A 20,232-nucleotide genomic window follows, 5' to 3' on the forward strand; every position below is an offset into this window, starting at 1 on the left:
ACATTTACACTAATTTTCTTTTAAGTGTTTGGATACTGTTATAAGCCAAACATAATTTGCAGAATGTTGCAAAATCATGCCAACCTGAAATAAACCATACAACCTCAAAGAGTTACAACATGTAACTGCAGTAGGCAAATTATCAAAACTGTACTTTTGGTTTAAATTTCAAAGTATGCACATGTGCTGGGGAACTCAATCCCACTGCATATTTTCACGGTTAAGTAATTTTTACATTGCATAAATGTGAGGGCGATTATGCCAAGGCCTTACTAAGTTAAAATGATAAAAACCCAACAAAAAATAATCTGAGCCCCAAACTCCTCCTCTGAATTTAAAACGCAACATTCAAGCCCCATTATTTAATAACTAGTGATGACAGCTTAGAACACTTAACGTAATGAAGACAGGTAGACTGGATATTATTTAAAAGCATGTGAGAAGACTGTTCAAGGGTCACAATAAATTTGATATTAAATTTAAAGGAGATGAAACGAAGTATATGTGGCTCCTCAGTTCTTGGCCAAGTCTCTCATCAGTTAGGATTTTGCTAGGTCCTGGATCCCTAAGAATCTGATGAAAGCTATGGATCCACTCCTCAAGTACATACATGTAATACAAAGGTGAACACAAAATTTTCATGTCATTTTATAAGGTTCCTGGTCCCCCTAAAGGCTCATCCATGGCTACCCAAAGGACCCCAGGTTAAGAACCCTTTTACAGATATTCTGAAAAGCTTCCATTCCATTAAGAATTATTAAATATATATTTAGGGGTAGGAGAAGCAAATGAGGGGAGACACTAGATGACTATTACACTAAATGACCACTGGTCTCTAACTGGCAAGAGAGTACTGGACTATTCTGATTACAGGTCTGATCTGTTAAGGCAATTTGTAGATTCCATGAATCTTAACTGCCACGTGCTAGGCTTTACTGGACTTTTGTGTAATGGCACTTCATCATTCATAAGGCTGAATGACCTTTCTGCATACTTTTCATGTAATAATAAAAAAAAACCTTGAACAGCCTAATGAGCTGGATAAGCTAATAAATACTATATTGGGCTATTGAATTTTCCTGAGAAAAAAGTGTAGTAATGTAGAAAACTCCAAAAAGTTAAAAATACTTGTTCACTTCAATTATGATAAATCTTGACCATAGCTCAAAAACACTTAGGGGGCATACTTCTACTCCCTCATGTCATCATAAGGAAAAGATCCAAGGAAAACTATTCACAAAAAGAAAAAAAAAACTGTGAAAAATTTTCCATTAAGCAATATATAAGGTCCGAAATATGCTGAAATAAACAGTTCTAGACTAATTTTCACCAGATGAAAAGTTGAGAAAAGCTTCCATTTCTTTGAATACAAGAGAATACAATTCAGGTTTTTCAGAGTGAAATATTATCTATACATTCAAGTTGATAGTAAAGACAGAACTAAATGGTAGTGTTATAAATTTCAACCGATCAACGTGGATGAAAAAAAAAGAGACCAAGTAAACGTTTACTGTCTTATTTTCCTTCTGTAACTGATTAGGGTCTAGCCCTTAGGTCAGGTGAACGCTACAATGTTCAACCAGAAAAAACAAAGATAGAATAGATATTATCTAAACCAGTTAAGTTCGTAATGGTTTGGTACAGAGCAAATTAAAAAAGAAAACACATGGTTCCTTTTCTTCGGATGACTAAAATGTAAAGTATAACTCTGAAACCAACATATATACCAAGGCTATTTAAAGATGGAAAAAACTTCAACTATAACATTAGGCATATGTATCATCTTGGTAGCTTGTAGGTTCTTTATCTGTAATTTATAAATTTCTCTCTTCTCAAAGTTGAAGAAAATATGCTAAACAAGTATAGCCGAAGTGAACGCAGGGAGCAACTGACTTTCATCAAACTAGAAAATGTAATTAAACTTCTTATTTATTTATTTATTTTTATTTTTGGCTGCGTTGGGTCTTCACTGCTGCACGCAGGCTCCCTCTAGTTGTGGTGAGCGGGGGCTACTCTTCGTTGCGGTGGCTTGTTGCGGACCACAGGCTCTAGGCGTGTAGGTTTCAGTAGTTGTGGCACGCGGGCTCAGTAGTCGTAGCTCGTGGGGTCTAGAGCACAGGCTCAGTAGTTATGGCTCACGGGCTTAGCTACTCTGCGGTACGTGGGATCTTCCCAGACCAGGGCTTGAACCCGTGTCTCCTGAACTGGCAGGCAGATTCTTAACCACTGCGCCACCAGGGAAGCCCCAAGAAAATGTAATTAAACTTCTGTTTAGTATTTCTAGACAAGCCAATTTATTCTCTATTAGGAAGATGTCTAGAAATAGAAAAAGAAACTACTCTAAATCAACTTCCATTAAAATACTGACTATTCAATATCTTGTTAATAGCCTTAATGGAAAATAATCTGAAAAAATATATAACTGAAGCACTCTGCTGTACACCTGAAACTAATACAATATTGTTAATCAACTATACTTTAATTTAAAAAATATCCATTTTACCTGCATTGATCTGAAATTAAAAATCAAACATCTTTTCATTTTAAAGGTTGAGAAAATATTTTATAGAACGCATGAAATTAAAAATTTTACCAAAACCCACAAAATAATAAAAGACAGCAGATGGCTCATTTTGTCTGGTTTTTTAATCACCAAGCTCAAAGATGTTTTCTAAGACAAAAAAATACAGATTTTAGGTATCAAAATAAACTTGAGAAAGATTCTGAATACCAGACGTGCAGATTTCTGCCAGGATTTTTGTACATATAGGATCCAAAAGTTTGACTCTCAATTGCATAGATATGTTACTTTGTAGCACAGCTCAGTCTATTTCTCCAACACGAGGTAAGTAACTAGAGTTACCTTTAGTTCTTCTATGGACTGGTAATCATTGTTCTTGATCTTTTCTTTCATGGTACTAAAATCCATTGGGTGTTTAATGATCATGGAGTAGCCGGGAGCAATAAAATCAGTCACAGGAAATGAAAAGAAAGCACTTGGGTCTTTCCTGTGAAGACAGGAAAAAGGCAATTTTATTTCTACCACAAACAAATCTACTGGTCAAGGAGCATGAGTCAGAGGAAACCCTTCAGATGTAGAATTTGTAGTAGACTAATGCGTTTTTCACTGAAAACTGAAGTAACGATTTTAAAGACTACTAACTATTTAATAAGGTTAAGATGCTTTACATATAAATTGTACCCTTAAGACAGAGAATCTTTTAAAATATGCAGTTTAATTAATTCATAGCATCTCCAACACAGGGAAAGATGAAACAAAATAAGAAATCTAGATTAACTAACCAATATCTTGTACTCTGGAAGATTAGTACTATGTATTTTTATCAATCATAGAGGAAAAAGCAGAAATAATAACAATGAATGCACACCTGCAATCTTCCATATTGGTTTCTAATTAGGCTTGGACTCTTGGGCCACAGAGCTGTTGCTTCCTCACCAGTACAGCTGGCCCTCTGTATCCGTGGGTTTCTCAATGTGGATATGGAGGGCTGACTGTATTCACTGGACTGCTGTCATTTTATATAAGGGACCTGAGCATCCTTGGATTCTGGTATCTATGGGGGCTCCTGGAATCGATCCCCTGTGGATACCAAGGGATGACTATATATATTTTCTTAATCAATGGATACAACTTCTATTGTGTGTGTAGGGGGGGGGGTCTCAAAAAACTGACATTAAAAAGGTCCTCATAATACCCCCATACTTGAGACCCAGTGCTTTCCATCATAGGTTCTTAACTCTGGCTGTGCATGAGAATCATTAGAGGAGCTTTAAAAAAATTCCAGTGGGGTGGGAGGCTTACCCTAGACCCACTATATGAGAATCTCTTATAGGAGGGTGGTCCAGGCAATGGTTTTTCTAGGGTTGAATTTTGATATTTCCAGGATAGACAGGGTTGAGAACCACTGCTCTATAAGACTAGTTCATTAGACTGTTATTTTCCTCTGGAAATCTGGCATATCAAAGCTTTCTTACTCCAAATAATCACATCAATAAAATGGTTATTATTAAATAAATATATTTATTATTATTTAAAAATAAGAATAGCAACAATTTAAAAGATGTATTTACCACATGCCAGGGCCAGTGGTAGGGAATTGAAGTATTTTATATCTAATCCTCACAAAAGCCATCAAGGAGGTGGTATCCTCACTTAGAGATGGGAATACTGAGGCTCAGAGGTCAAATGATTTGTTCTAGGTCATAAATCTGATAAAATACAGAGATGGAATCTGAATTTAGGTGTGTGTGAATCTGCCTTTGTTCTTCCCAGCAGGACGCCTAAGCAGTGAGATTAAAAAGTACCGAGAATAAGCAAACAAGTCCAGTCTGGAACTTATACATCCAAATGCATATTATCCATGAAAGCTACTGTGAATAACACCATGAAGCATCTCTGGAGGGCCTCTTCAGAGCAAATTATCTATACCTCCTAGAATCAGTCATTTTAATATAGAGTCCCACTTGGTTTGACCAAAAATGCTATTATTAAACTTGGTCAACTATATTCTTTACCAGCATTTGCGCTGAGCCTCAAGGATGAAGAATCACTGAGGCTATTCCAAAAAAATGTGGCTCTGGATTCTAATTTCCAAAATGTTCTAAGCAATGTGAACATCCTTAGACTAAGAGAGACCCTGATAAGTAGATTTCTTTTAAGGAGACGTCATTACCCTACCTTCCGGTCTTACGTTGTAAGAAACAAAATTAAAAGGTAGCCAAAATGCTTTATAGTCATACATTCTAATTGAGTTGGAATGCTTAATACTTACCTGTTCACTCCTTTGGGACAAGTAATGAATGATTTACTCAAGTGTAAAGACTTGAGATGTAAATATCTCAATTGTTCTGTAACACCAAAAAGGAAGAGAGGCCACTAATTTCTGATTTTCACTGCAAAGCTGAATTGGTGTTGAATACAGATAGCAGTAGAGGCTTTACCTTAAAAAATTATTTATGATATGTTCTGGGGTTGACATATAAGGCCAACATGGTAAGAAGAAAACTCACTGTGAGAATGCATGCCCTATACCCATGAATCCTCTGCCAATAATGTAAATGTCTTTGAGCTGAGAATTCAAATTCTGAGTAAAGAGAGGTATCAAAACAAATATTTTAATGAAGATCATGTTATTCTTTTCTAAGAACTTAACATTAGTGTTATCAAGATATTGTAATTTTTTAGAACAAATTTCTGCATTTAAGAGAGGGTCACAAATCTTATTTATGGCATTTTGTCTCTTCTCCCAGACTTGGTAATTGTTGAATATTGACAGCAGTGATAAGCACTGCACAAACATATAGAAGGTGTGTTTATGTATTAGCAAATGGAAATATCTATATTGTTTAATCCTGGTTTAAAGCTTTAACATCAGAAGTTACTTTAGATTAAGGAGAAATTTTCCATTAAGAGTATTAAGTAACACTCTTCAAGCTGCCATTTAAAACAAACCAAATGAGAACATCTAGAAGTCAGCCTCTTGGAGTACTTCTATTGCCAGGCAAAATATTTATCATCCACTTTAAAATCAAGTACATTTGGATACAGGCCATAAAATATGGCTTTAACAAATAATAATAATAAAAAGACGTGGTTTGGATCCTGTATTTCCCATTTCAATTTCCATGTTATAAAAATGTTGGAAAAAACATTCACCTCTGCAGTTGTCTCATCAGTTGATTCAAAGCTTCTTGAAGGGGTGTCTGTTCTACTTCTAAAGTAAAGAAGAAAGGAAAAGAGCGTTTTAAAAAGGAAGATTCTAGAGAGTATTGTTTAGCTTATTTTCTTTCTATATATGACTTATCTCATACCCATCATTAAATATCTCAGAGAAATTCCATTTATCTTTCAAATATGGTAAAGTATGAGAATATCAAGTTTAAAACTGAAGCTAATTTAAAGCTCTTAAGCAGTGATATAAATAAGAAAACTTTAAAAAAAATTTAACAGCTTTTAAACTTTAACTTAAAAGCTAAAAACCCAGTCACTTTCCCTGGCTACCATCTTTAAAATAATTTCAGCCTCCTCATTCAGGACAGTTAATTCAGAGTTATTCCAACCTTCTTGTTTGGCTAAAGAGCTTGCAAGAGGCTTCTCAGGAGGCAAGTCTAATCCTACAGGGGCCTGACACTGGAGGTCTTTTTCTGCCTCATTGTCCACGCGGTCCCGATCTCGCTTCTTTTTATCTTCCTAAATGGAACAAAGGGAGATAATTTAGAAATACTCCAGAATCAATACCTCTAAAACAAATCATTTTAATTTCAGTGGAAAAAAAGAAGACACCACTGAAAAGATTATTAATAATGAAATCTTAATGTATTTTACTGCCAGCTACTGGAAAATGAGAGAATAATATGTTCATAAAGGGGAAAAAAAAAGTGCTTCTATATGGTAGAAACAACCAATTAGAAAAACAATACTATTCACAAAAGCAAGATAATATACCCAGGAGTAAATCTAATAAAAGATGAGTAATACCTTTTAGGAAAAATTATGAAACACTACTGAAAGGCCACTGTGGAAGATCTGAATAAAGGAGCTTATACCATGTTCATGAACTGAAAGATAGTCAATTTGCTCCAAAGTAATCTATAAATAAAATGTAATGCCTATCAAAATTGTAAGACAGGATTTTTCATGAAATTTGATAAGCCAATTGTATAATCTACCTTGAAGAGTGAGTCATCAAGAATATTCAGAACAGTTTTGAAAAAGGTCACAATAAAACGTCTTATCAGATATTAAGTATTTGTATAAAGTGATAATCAAGACAATGTGGGTCTGACACAGGGACAAACGGACCTATAGAACGTATCAAAGAGCCCAGAAACAGACCCATGCACATAGAAAAGTCTTCGATGTATCACAGATTGGCATTATAAATCAATGACAAAAGGGTAGTGCTGGGACAACTGGTTATCTACATTTAAAAAGAATATGAAATTAGATCTCCACCTCATACCACATGTAAAAGTAAATTTCAGATAAACTAGACTTAATTTTAAACTTGAGATAAAGTAAAAGAATCTTTATGACTCAAGAGGAGGGATTTTCTTATCTATAAAGCTAAAAGACTAGCCTATTGACTGAGAAACACAAATAACTCAAAGTATTAGCAAAGATTACATAAAGAGCACCTACAGATTCATGTAAAAAGGTAAATAACCCAATAGAAAATGGGTAAAGGGTATCATAAGTAATTTCCAGAAAAAAAACTGGAAATGTTAAGAAACTTGAAAACTAGCTTCAGGCTTCCTGGAACTCTGGGAATTATGAATTTAAAAACTGGAAGGCATTTCACATCTCTATGATTGGTAAAAATTAAAATGTCTAAAAATGTCAAGTTTTGATGAAAATGTGGAGAAATGGGGCTCTCATACCTTGCAGATGGGTGAGTAAATAGGTACAACCATTAGGAGAACAATAAACAATATCTAATGAAGCTGAAGCTACCTTTATCCTACTTCTCAGCTATTCTACTCCTGGGCATATACCCTAGAGAAACTTCCTTTCACAAGTGTACATGTACACATGTGGCAAGTTTATTACAGGACTCTGTGAAATAGTGAAAAATTAGGAACAACCCGCTAAAAGGAAAATGGATTAATAAATTATGGCATATTTACATAGCAAGTAATATTAATAGCCTAAAGTTACACTGTATCAGCATGTATTATATTCAGAAACATAATTTCTGGAGGAAAAAGTTGAGAATTATTACAAGATTAGTTACGCAAGTTTTGAAAATATATTAGTGTATTTTACAAACGTATGCAGAAGGAGTAAAATTATAAAAACAAGTTTTCATGTGATGCACACCAAATTCATGGTCCTCTGTAGGGAATGAGGAAGAGGAATGGATTCTGGCAGGATACACAGAAAGCTTCATCTGTGTCTGTACTCTAATTTCTTAAAAAAAACAAAACCCAAAAATACGAGCAAAAGGCAAAATGTTACGATTTGTTAAAGCTGAATGGTTGGTATCCAGGTGGTAGTTTTTGTTTAATTCTCTGTTCTTTGAATCTTAAAAATTAAATTTTATAGTAAAATTGTCCAAAAATGTCTATTTTATGCTCAAGATTCTCAATAGGATCTTAATTTTCTTGGCCTATGTCCAAATTTCTTGTTCTAGTATCGAGAGCAGTGGTTCTCAAAGTGTGGTTCCCAGACCAGCAACATCAGCATCATCTGGGAAATTGCTAGAACTGCAAACTCTGAGGTCTCATTATGGTTCTCAAGCTTCAGTGTGCATCAGAATCACCTGAAGGTCTTGTTAAAACACCAATGACGGGCTTCCCTGGTGGCGCAGTGGTTGAGAGTCCACCTGCCGATGCAGGGGACACGGGTTCATGCCCGGGTCCGGGAAGATCCCACATGCCGCGGAGCGGCTGGGCCCGTGAGCCATGGTCACTGAGCCTGTGCGTCCGGAGCCTGTGCTCCGCAACGGGAGAGGCCACAACAGTGAGAGGTCCGCGTACCACCAAAAAACAAACAAAAAACAAAAACCAAACAAACAAAGAAAACACCAATGACTAGGCCCTGTCCCCAGAATTACCGATCCAGTAGGTCTAGAGTAGAGCCTCTGAATCTGCATTACTAACAAGTTTCTAGGCTATGTGGGTGTTGCCGGTGCAGTGATCACACTTTGAGTATCACTGATACAGAACTTCACATCCTATTCTCAGAGCCCAAAGCATCTAATACAGAATATATGACTGACTGAAGCTCCAGAGAACAATGTTATAAACTGTACTCATTGTGCACTTGATGTCAGTTTCCATTAAGTTGACTGCTATCTTTTTTATGGCCTCATATTTTGGAGCAGCAATTTTTTTTTTTTTTTTTTTTTTTTGTGGTACGCGGGCTTCTCACTGTTGTGGCCTCTCCCATTGCAGAGCACAGGCTCTGGACACGCAGGCTCAGCGGCCATGGCTCACGGGCCCAGCCGCTCCGCGGCATGTGGGATCTTCCCGGACCGGGGCACGAACCCGTGTCCCCTGCATCGGCAGGCGGACTCTCAACCACTGCGCCACCAGGGAAGCCCTGAGCAGCAATTTTTGACTCAGGAAAGTTTTGTATCTTTTCCCCAGAAAAACTAGTATGAATCTTTTATAGGTTGGCAGGTTTAGAACAACTGTTCAATGGAAAAAAGACCCTCAGAGACAAGATCTCTTCCTATTAAACATAAATTGTGGATAGAGGACAGCCTGAAAAGGCAGTAAGCACTCTCCTAGGTGGAAAGAACTAAGGCCATAGTACAAGAAGTCTGGAGTAGGGGTTGGCAAACTTTTTTTTTTTTGGTGAACGGCCAGGTAGCATAATTTATGCTTTGTGGTCCATAATGTCTGTCGCAACTACTAACCTTTGCTGGTATAGCAAGAAAGCAGCCACAGACAATATGTAAATGAATGGGTGTGGCTATGTTCTAATAAAACTTTATTTATAGAATCAGGTGGTGCTTGCTCTAGTTTGCTGACACGTGGTCTAGAGGCTCAAGTTCTTGCTCTAGCTTCATCCTTAACACACTCTGACCTTCTTAGGCACTCGTTTACTCTCACTAGGCCTCTTTATCACCTGCAAGATAGAGATTCAACTGTTGATTCTTATTTTAGAGTTTATGAGATGGTGAAATGACCATGAAACAGAAAAGCTGAAAAAGTACCAAAGGAAGGTATAATGTCTATGTACTACCCCTATCTGGTAACTTTATCTAGTTAGACTGGTCTACAGTGACCACTTTACTATTTGGTATGGCAAGAGAATACTGCCTTCTGGGCCAGAGTCCAAAAGAAAAAAAGAATATAAAAAACATATACTTGGAAACTACCCTAAAGTGAAAGGAGATATTGTAACATGTTATTGCCAGACTAGGTATTAGGAGATCTAGCTTCTAATTTACCAGAATGTAAACCTGAACAAGTTATTCCACTGTTTCAGTCTTTGTTTTACCTGTAAAACAAGAGGCTCTGATCTCTATAGTTCTCTCTCCACCTAACATTCTGATTCCTACCTTCCAATTTTTTTTTTTATGATTTCAAAATACTATAGAACCCTACTGTTAACGTCACTTGTAATAGATAACGTAAAACTGGAAGTTAACACAGTTCTGGTTAAGAGCGGTTTATTTTTCTAATTACATAGAGAAAACTGAACAAAAATACTAAAGCCATTTAACTTCAGGTAGGAGGGTTTATAATTTCAGTTTATAAAATGGGTTCAAATTCTGGCTTTGCCACTTATTAGCTATGAGAGCATGGATCAAGTACATAATTTTTGTGGGGGGACTAATTTCCTCATCCCTAAAATAGACACAACAATACCTACCTTAGAAGAGTGTTTTGAGGATTAAATAAGATAGTGTATGTGAATGTTTAGCACAGTGCCTACCTAGCACATGGTGAGTACTCATTCATTCATGCATTCAATAAATAAATGAGGTTCTACCGTGTGGATATTTACTGGTGGATAAACAAACACAGCCCTGCCCTTAGGAAGCCAACAGGGTAAAAAGCCACAGACATCAAACAACTTAGTAAAAGAAACCCAAACAGATTTTAAGGAGAGGATAACTGTTGGGTGAATCTAATTTAGACTGGAGAAGTATGGGAAGGCTTCTATGAAGAAGTAACATCCGAGTTGAGATCTGAAGGAGAGAAAATTTAGCCAGGTTGGGGGTGGGAACAGAATTCCAGGGAGAGTAAATATCCTGTGTGTATGAAGGTCTGAGGCAGGAGAGAAAAACAGTGGCTATTTCCATAACTACAAACACATTGCATTTATGTCAGACTAGATTCTAATTTTATCCATGACTCAATGGCAAGTTATTTTATTAATTCATAACACCTCTGAAGTAAATCTTTGCTCATATTATTAATATTATAACACTCATTGCATGTCATAGACACATTTGCCTCTTTGTGGAGTTCCTGGTGGGCAGAGGCCCAAGTCTTATTCAGCTCTGTACCCCCAAGCTCAATAATGCCTAATACATAATATTTGTAGAATTAATCAATCACAAGAGACAGCGTGAAATGGTAACGTGAAAGCATGAGAAGTAACAGCTGAAGTTCTAGGTACTATCCTTCACATTGGTCACTTCTGTAGGAGAGGTATACATACATAGATATCTATGTCTATATTCAAATAATGCTTCCAGTGTACAAAGCAATTTCAGAACTTTGCTTTGTTTAACAGCTGATTTTAGAATTCAACTGAAAAAATCAGTTTTATTACTTTGAAGCTACACCTCATCTTTGGCCCTCCATTGCATATGCCACATAATTTAGCTCTTACCTCTATGATGCTTTCCCCTACTTCCCCAAGGCATAATGAGAAACACTTTCCTCTGGACTCGCAGAACACTTTATTCATACCTCTATTAGAACTTACCAGGCCATGAAGTTTATTTATCCTTTTGGGTCTGATTTCCCAGCCCAACTTTGAGCTCCTGCAGAGTAGGAACTATATTTTATTTATCATTTGAGTCCAGTGCATCATAGGTTTCTGGTAGATATTTGTTGAATAAACAAAAAAATAAATAATCCTTCTATCAGAGGACCAACACTACTCTTATGCCCTTAGTCAGAGTCCTTTCTTCTCTGGGAAGATCTTCTGTGATTAAGAGGACCACCTCAGAGGGCTTCCCTGGTGGCGCAGTGGTTGAGAATCCGCCTGTCAAGGCAGAGGACACGGGTTCGAGCCCTGGTCCGGGAAGATCCCACATGACGCGGAGCACCTAAGCTTGTGCGCCACAGCTACTGAGCCTGCGCTCTAGAGCCCGCAAGCCACAACTACTGAAGCCCGTAAGCCTAGAGCTGTGCTAGCAACAAGAGAAGCCACTGCAATGAGAAGCCTGCGCACCACAACGAAGAGTAGCCCTTGCTTGCTGCAACTAGAGAAAGCCTGTGCGCAGCAATGAAGACGCAATGCAGCCAAAAAAAAAAAATAAAAAATTTATTTAAAAAAAAAAAAAGAAAGAGGACCACCTCGGGAGGGAACAGCAAAATGGGAAAAAGCGGAGAGGATTTTCTGCCAGCCCAAATAAGCCATAGCAGCCCTGAGACCTTGGGTATGGCAGATTCATACAAAAGAAGTCAATGAATTGTGTTTTGAGAGAATTCCCACATTGCTCAACAATTACAGTCATTCATTTCTCCTCTCTAGTTGTAAGCTACTTTACAGTTAACTCAGCAACAAAATGAGATACTAACAGTACCTACCCCATAAAGCTATTAAGTATTAAAATAGTAAATATAAAGAAGTCAGAACAATGCCTAGCTTATAGTAAACACTCAAATGTTAGTTTTTATATGTATGCCCCTTGGGACCTAGTATAGTGTTTAATAAAAACAGGAATTTATTGTATATGAATAAGTTTTAAATTTTCATTAAAAGTCTTACTTACACTGGGACTTCCCTGGTGTCCAGTGGTTAAGACACCACGCTTCCACTGTAGGGGACGCGGGTTCGATCCCTGGTCGGGGAACCAAGATCCCACATTCCACATGCCGCCCGGCGCGGCCGAAAAAGTAAATAAATAAAAATTTAAAAGTTTTACTTAATTTGAAAAGATATATGCACTCCTATGTTCAGTGCAGCATTATTTATAATAGCCAAGATATGGAAACAATCTGAGTGCCTATCAATGGACGAATGGAAAAAAAAGGATGCATATATACACACACACGTGTGTGTATATATACATATGTATACATACACGATGAAATACTACTCAGCCATAAAAAAGACGAAATCTTGCCATTTGCAACAATATGGATGGACCCTGAGGATATTATGCTAAGTGAAACAAGTCAGATGGAGAAAGACAAATATTGTTATGAGTCCACCCATATGGGAATACAAAAAACAAACAAGAAAACAAAATAAATGAACAAATCAAACAAAAAAACCCTGAACACATAGATACAAAGCACAGAGTAGTGGTTACCAGAGGGGAACGGGAGGAGGGTGAAATGGGTAAAAAGAATCAACTGTATGGTGATGGATGGAAACTAAACTTTTGGTGGTGGGCATGCTGTACTGTATACAAAAGTAGAAATATAATGCTGTACACATGAAACTGATATAATGTTATAAACTAATGTTACATCAATAAAAAATAAATTAATAAAACAAAATTCTACTTAACTCTAGCATTGTGAATAATATCCTATATATTTAATGCTCATGATTTTTAAAAATTTAAAGAAAAACACCTGTCATTTTATTCTGATAACATCCCTAGCAACGGGACTAGCCTAACTTCTTTGAGCATCTAAACCTGAAGCTGACTCGCAAAGTTGTTAAGACAGAATTCGGGTTAGGATTATGCTTTTCTGAAGAACAGGTCTGAGTTTCAATGAAAGAATTTAGACCTCTCATCTGAGCTACTTCAATAAAAAGCCTTCTAAGTAGGTCTCCTTACACCCAGTCTCTACTCTCTTCAGTATCTGCTAGATACTGTTAACAGATTACCATTACTAAGGCTCAACATTTTATCATTCTTCCACTCAGAAAGTTTCTCTCTACTGCTTACATATTCAAGTTCAAACTCCCTACTCTGCCATCTCAACTGCCTCTCAGATCTTATCCCATACTCCTCTTCACGTATTCTGTGCTTCAAAAACAGAACTACTTTATGTCCCTTGTACACACCCTCACATTTGCCCACTTTCATGCTATTGTTCTTAGTTCTCCACACGGTGTGCAAGCTTCCTTGCTTCTGCAGTAATGTACCATTCTGTTCAGGTATCAGCTTCTCAAGTCAGCATATAGATGAAAAGTGGGTTGTCAGGTTACCTTTGAAAATATCTGAAGTAGCCCGTAAAGTATAATACTCATGGCTTTATACATATGATCCTTCAATAGTATGATGTGAAAAGAATATTTCTGCTCTACTACAGTAATAGCTCAGAATACACAGTTGACCCCACGTTGGCTGTAGCGTTAACATCACTGTGCTCTGACTTCTGGAGACTAGAGTTATGCCAGCAGGCAAATACTTTGCCACCTGCTTGGCATTCAAATGTGTAAGAAAAAAAAAGCCAACACACTTCGGTGTTGTGCAGATTATGGTATGATTAAAACTAAAGCATGGGGACTTCCCTGGCAGTCCAGTGGTTAAGACATCGCCTTCCAATGCAGGGCGTATGGGTTCGATCCCTGGTCAGGGAGCTAAGATCCCACATGCCTCGTGGCCAAAAAAACAAAACATAAAACAGAAGCAATATTGTAAAAAATTCAATAAAGACGTTAAAAAATGGTCCACATCAAAAAAATCTTAACAAAACAAAAAACCACCCCCAAACAAAAAACTAAAGCATGGTGTGCTTTTAATGCTGTGGCTGGTATTAAATACCACTGCTCTACAGGGAGAAACAATACTGATCCTATCTGTTGGGGCATTTTAAACTAGTATAATCAGAGCCTTCCTACTCAAAAGAAGAATATTACTTAACTTTATATGACATCTTTGAGAAATTACAGGGTTTGTTTTGTAAACATCTGTGCTTTCCCCAAACTTTATCTTCTCCTTATTTTCCTAAGTAAAAGATTCCTGATTTTTATTAGGATTTAATGCCCCCAACCCTTTCCCTAAACTAAAAGACATTTCCCAGCCTCCCTAGCAGCAAGGGTGGCTAAGTGATTAAGTTCTGGCTAATGAAATATAAGCAGAAGTTATGAATGCCTTTTAGAAAAACACTTTAAAAGGGAAAGGACATGTTTTATCTTTTTCTTGTGCCCTTCCCCCTTCCTGCTACATGAACTAACAGAAGAGTCACCAGTCCCTCAGAACCACACATACTCTAGCCCCTTTCAGGCCCACAGGTGTCACATGGCTGACCTTCCCCAAGAAAAGACCAGAAGCAACTGCTGTTCCTAAAACTCCCTGGAGATCCAGAGTACAGCTCAGAGAAAGGTGTCCTTCTGGAGTCTCCCTAGCAAAGGAACCCCTCTTCCCCCTCCCCAGTCCAGCCTGGAGAAAAGAGATAACCCAAACAGGCTCTACAGAACCAGTGACGCCCCAGAAGTATCCCACAGTCCCTAGCCCTGAGTCCTGGGGAAGTGGGACCTTGGGCAAATTCATTTCAATTCTGAGTTTCCACTTTACCTTCTGTACAATGGAAATCATCCACCTCCCTGCCCTACTTTGGGTGTTATTTCCAAATGAAACTGTGGATGCGAAAGCATGTTAATTTGCAATGAAATAAAAATATATAGGTGGCTAATGATACTTAAGAGCCACCGTCAAGAAAGGGCAGAGGGGGAGACTTCCAGGAACCTATCCTGAAGATATCCTTATAAAAGTATACAAAGCGATGTGAACAATGAGGTTCAATGCAGTATTATTTGTAACATTCACAAGTTATATAAAATAAAATATGGTACAGTAATATAACCAAATACAATGCAGTTAATAAAAAGATGAGATAATTGATAAAACAAGAAAAGAGGAGTAGGAGTATATCAGCTGGCATAATGGTAGAAACTGCCAGAACTAAACCCAGAAGTGGTTAAAAGGGGTTCAACTTCCAGTTAAATGAGATGATGGCGGGAAAAAAGAGTAAAGAAGAGACGACAGTGGGTGAAAGATATCAACACACTTGGGAGATGAAAGGCAAGTGGAGGAGTCTGCAGATCAGAGAAGATACCTCCTGCATGCAAGGAGGGAGACACCTCTGAGAAAAGTTCTAACCCCAGAAACCTGGAAAAGCACAAAACTTTGGCAGCTCCCAATCAAAATGATCAGGTCTGTGTTTAGTGATGCCCACAGTGAAGTCCATCAGCTGACAAACTTTGTCTAGGCACAAAGCATATAATCAGCCTTTTTGTGCTTCACATTTAAATACAAATAGATTACAAACGCTCAACAGATAACTAAATGATGCTTTTAACACAAAAGGAAGAGACCAGATAAAATGAAGAACTTGAGGGGAAATAGAGACAGTGCAAGGAACAAAAAAAAAACTTAGAAGAAAAATATCAAAAAAACTCATCAATTAATATTTCAGAGAAATAAAAGATCCTGCATGTAAAAACAAGAACAGGATGTTATTAAAACAAGGACAGTTAGAAAACGTGAAAAAGTTCTTGGAAATTCAAAATACAAGGTCTGAAATAAAATTCAAGAGCAGAGCCAGAAGACAAAGTTTAGGAACTCTCTTTGAAGGTAGAACACAAAGAACAAAGAGGAAAAAGAGGAGAAAAAAACATAAGAAAATTAGAGAATCAGTCCAGAAGTCCAACATCTAAATGGCAGGGGTTCTAGAAAGAGAGAAGAGAGAGAACGGAGGGAAGGAAGCTATCACAGAAATACTTCAAGCAAACATCTCAGACCTGAAGGCAAGAATATCCGTTGTGCAACAGACTACTGAAGATAAAGGGGAAGATTCTAAACATTTTGAGAGAGCACATACTGGTCATGTACAAAGGACTAAGTATCAGAAGGCAACAGACTTCTCAACAGCAAATCTAGAAGCCAGAAAACAACACGCAATGCTTTCAAAATTCTGGGAGAAAGTAATTTCCAATTTGGAGTTCCATGCTGAGTCAAACCATCAATCTACATGAGGAGAGTATATGGGAGTAGAATAAAGATGTTCAAACATGTAAGAACTTACAAAAATCCACCTCCTATGAATGCTTTCTTAGGAAGTTCGTAGAGTTAAGACTCCACCAGAACAAAGGAGTAAATCAAGAAGAAGACATGGGATCCAGAAAGAATGCAAAGGAGGCCTAGAGAACAGCTAGTCCAGATTAGAGCAGGAGGGGACAGAGGGCTGCAAGATGGATGTTTCCAAAAAAGGGAAAGTGTCTGACCATGTGAAAAACAGAAATCAGATGGGTTTTACAAATCTGTTAGAAGTTTGGGAAGAATTAGTACATGATAACTAAACAAACGAAAGCAATTAATTAACTGGTCAAGATCAGATCTGTATTTGTATATTCCATTTGTCTCCAGTGAAGAATAATTAGAAATAAACACTGAATATTGAGCTGTATCTACACTGGGAGAATGCAGGAAGGGAAATTGGGGGCGTGGAACAATATAAGGATGCTAATTTAAATTCTCATCTTTTGCAACAGGATGTCAGTAAAAGATGTACACATAAATCAGTAAACAGCAATATAAACCTACATTTAGAAATGGAGATAAACATCCAAAGAAAAAAAAAGTTTGGGAAGTAAAACTCCAGGATGGAGCAGGACACCGCTTTTATGTTAAAAGCCTTGTAGTACTCTTTACACTTTTTTTAATGTAATTTTTTTCAATTGGAGTATAACTGCTTTACAATGCTGTGTTAGTTTCTGCTGTACAACGGAGTGACTCAGCTATATGTATATATATATCCCCTCCCTCCCCCCCTTCCCCCCATCTAGGTCATCACAGAGCAACAAGCTGAGCTCCCTGTACCGCAGGTTCCCCCTAGCTATCTATTTCACACATGGTAGTGTATGTATGTCAAACCTACTCATGAATTACCTTACTCCTAACAGTAAATAATTTTAAAAAAACGAAACAAAACTTGTTACCTCTGAAGAGGAAGATTAAATGAGGTACCTGAGTGAGCAAAACTTTTTCCCTTCCATTTTGTTCACTTCTGTATTACTTGAATTTCTTTAAAAAAAACATCATAGGCATATATGGCTTTTATAGTTTAGGGGAAAAAAACATTAGACAGTTCTATATATTGTCACAATCTAGACAAAGGCAATAAACACTGGGGCAGAAACGCATATAATTAAGAAATTCCAAAAAGAGAATCTCTAAGATTTAGTGACTTACCCATGTGTTTAATCACATGGACTAGAACATTTCTGTTGTATATATAAATATAAAAAAATTATAAAACTAAACCTACAGAAATCTAGCTTCAAGATCCAGTAACTGATTCAACAAGTCACTTCGTGACAGGTTAAATTTGGGAAGTGCCGAAGAAGTCTAGGACAATTCCAGGTATGTATGTGATCATCCTTGGAAGGAAAGTTAATTATTACTACTATTTATATAGAGATGGCAGCTACTTTCTTTTTTACGTTCTATTAGCTACAAATGGTTAAGAAAATGCTTATTTTCATCACTGGTGTCATATGCCTTAAAGGTCTCTGATCAAATTATCTCATCAATAGACTCAAACTTTGTTCTAAAATATGAAAGTTGTTCATTATGTATTTGGCATTATAGTATTTATTTCAGAACAAAACTTGAATCCCAATAGATCCCATTTACTTTTTTTTTTTTTTTTTTGGCGGTACGCGGGCCCCTCACTGTTGTGGTCTCTCCCGTTGCGGAGCACAGGCTCCGGACGCGCAGGCTCAGCGGCCATGGCTGACGGGCCCAGCCGCTCCGCGGCATGTGGGATCTTCCCGGACCGGGGCACGAACCCATGTCCCCTGCATCGTCAGGCGGACTCCCAACCACTGCGCCACCAGGGAAGCCCCCCATTTACTTTTGAAATGACTATTTTCCACAAACCTCGAACACTGAGTCTTTCTTGAGCATGACTTTTACCTTTCCTAGATGGTAGGAAGCAGCTCCTTGAAAATCAGGACTTAGCTGCTCACTCACCTGATGTGTGAGTACAACTAAGAGTATAATTAAAGACAGAGCTGTTGAAACTCAGATGATTCATGTTTCTATTCTGCCCTAATCCTGCTCAAGACAAGTCCGATTTTACAAGCGTTTCAGCATCTCACTAGACACAAAGAAAATAAAGCAAGGTTGACAGCGGGAGGCGGCAACCCTCAGAAACTGGTACCACCTGCAAAGCTGAAGCAACGCAACGACCTTTACCTTTATTCGTCTCCGTTTTCTCCCCTTTTCCTCCCCTGGAACCTGCTTCTCTCCTTTCTTTCTCTTTTTCCGCTTTCGGTCCTTGTGTTTGTCATGATCGTTTTTGTCTTCTAAGAGACTGGAGTCGTGCCCGGAGCTGCCCGTGGAGAGTTCGGTGACTTCGTTCCCTCCCACTTTGAGGACCAGCTTCAGGGGCTTCTCTACATACTCTTAAATGAAAGGAAAGGGCTTCAGTTAAAGGAGGCCCTCGCGGGGCAGTATCCACAACGAAGAGTGACCGCTGGACGGGAGAGAAGGAGGCGCACAGGCCGAGGCGGCCCGGGGCACGCAGTGGGCGCCCCACAAAGCACCTGTTGAATGACGGGCACTCGCCAAGTGGACGCCCCGAACGTTCCCGGGCCGCCTCACACCTCTCAACAAGAGACCCGCCCGGACCGGGGGTCCCGGGTTCGAATGCCGCCCTAGCCTGGGGTCTGCGCGGCTCAGACGGGTCGCGTCCCCTTCGCGGGTCCGGTCCTGCCCGCGGGAGGCGTAGCCCCCGGCCCGCCTCGAACGCTCGAGGGTAGTCTCGAAGGCACGAAAACCCCACCGAGCCGTCGCGGGCTCGCCACCCTCCACCGCGGCCCACTCCTTACCCTCGTATAGGTGTTTGTCCGACTTGTGCTTCTTGTGCTTCTTGCCCATGTCGGACCGGGCCCCGGTGCCCGCCCCCCTCGCCAGGCCCAGGCCGTGCGGCGCCGCTTCCGGTCCGGGCCAGGCGAGCGGAGGGCGGGAGCGGGGCCCACGAGACCCCGCGCCTCGAGGCAGGGGTACGGCGTGCGCCGAACGGCGCGAGGCCTCTCACGAAGAGACCCAGCAGCGCCCGAGCGCGCGAGACCCAGCCGGAGCCCGAGAGCGGCTGCGGATCGGCGAGCGGCCGGCGGAGGCGGGAGAGAGGGCCTGCCGCGCGCGCAGAGAGCGGCCGGCTGCGCGTGGCGGCCCCTGGCGGCTGGAGGTAGCGCTGCAGCCTGCGGCCCGGGGGCGGAGTCCGGCCCGGGGGCGGGGCCAGGGTGGGATCCACCGCTCTGAAACTCTCTTTTATCTCCGTCACTCTCCCTTCCTTCCTCTTCATCTCTCTCTCTTTCTTGCCTCCCTTGATGCCTTCCCTCCCTCCCTCCCTCCTCCTCGCCCCCTCCTTCCTTTCTTCCTTTTTCTTTTCATCACCCTTCCTCCTTTCCTGAATCCTCCCTTTTTTCCCACTTTCCCTAGCTTCTATCTTCCCTTTAACAGTATTTGTTGAACCCTGTACTGGATGCCAGATCCAGCAAATCCAGCACCTTGGTAACTGAAGGATTGTAACTTAAAAAACAACAACAACAGAAAACTTATGTGATGATATGTCAAGGCCTCCAAGACCTTAATTAAAACAACATCAACG

The 20,232-nt window shown here is 39.3% G+C and overlaps 1 protein-coding gene across 5 annotated transcripts in view; it reads right to left on the reverse strand.

Annotated features, from left to right (window-relative positions):
* BRD7 (bromodomain containing 7) overlaps positions 1 to 19,750 on the reverse strand; it is a 38,068-nt gene extending 18,318 nt beyond the window's left edge. For 2 of the 5 annotated variants that reach the window (XM_089903023.1, XM_022555156.3), the window contains exons 1-5: positions 19,451 to 19,750; positions 18,816 to 19,024; positions 6,082 to 6,211; positions 5,678 to 5,735; positions 2,864 to 3,008 (exon numbers count right to left, since the gene is read on the reverse strand). In XM_089903023.1, the coding sequence (XP_089759149.1) occupies positions 2,864 to 3,008; positions 5,678 to 5,735; positions 6,082 to 6,211; positions 18,816 to 19,024; positions 19,451 to 19,499 (591 nt within the window). In that variant the 5' untranslated portion in view covers positions 19,500 to 19,750. The other 3 variants (XM_022555155.3, XM_022555154.3, XM_089903024.1) reach the window with 2 other exon arrangements.
* Positions 19,751 to 20,232: the final 482 nt, after the last annotated feature.

The sequence above is a fragment of the Delphinapterus leucas genome, chromosome 20 (genome assembly GCF_059928025.1).
Source record: "Delphinapterus leucas isolate spDelLeu-1000000601 "Yukka" chromosome 20, BTC_Dleu_Yukka2, whole genome shotgun sequence".
Lineage (NCBI taxonomy): Eukaryota > Metazoa > Chordata > Mammalia > Artiodactyla > Monodontidae > Delphinapterus > Delphinapterus leucas.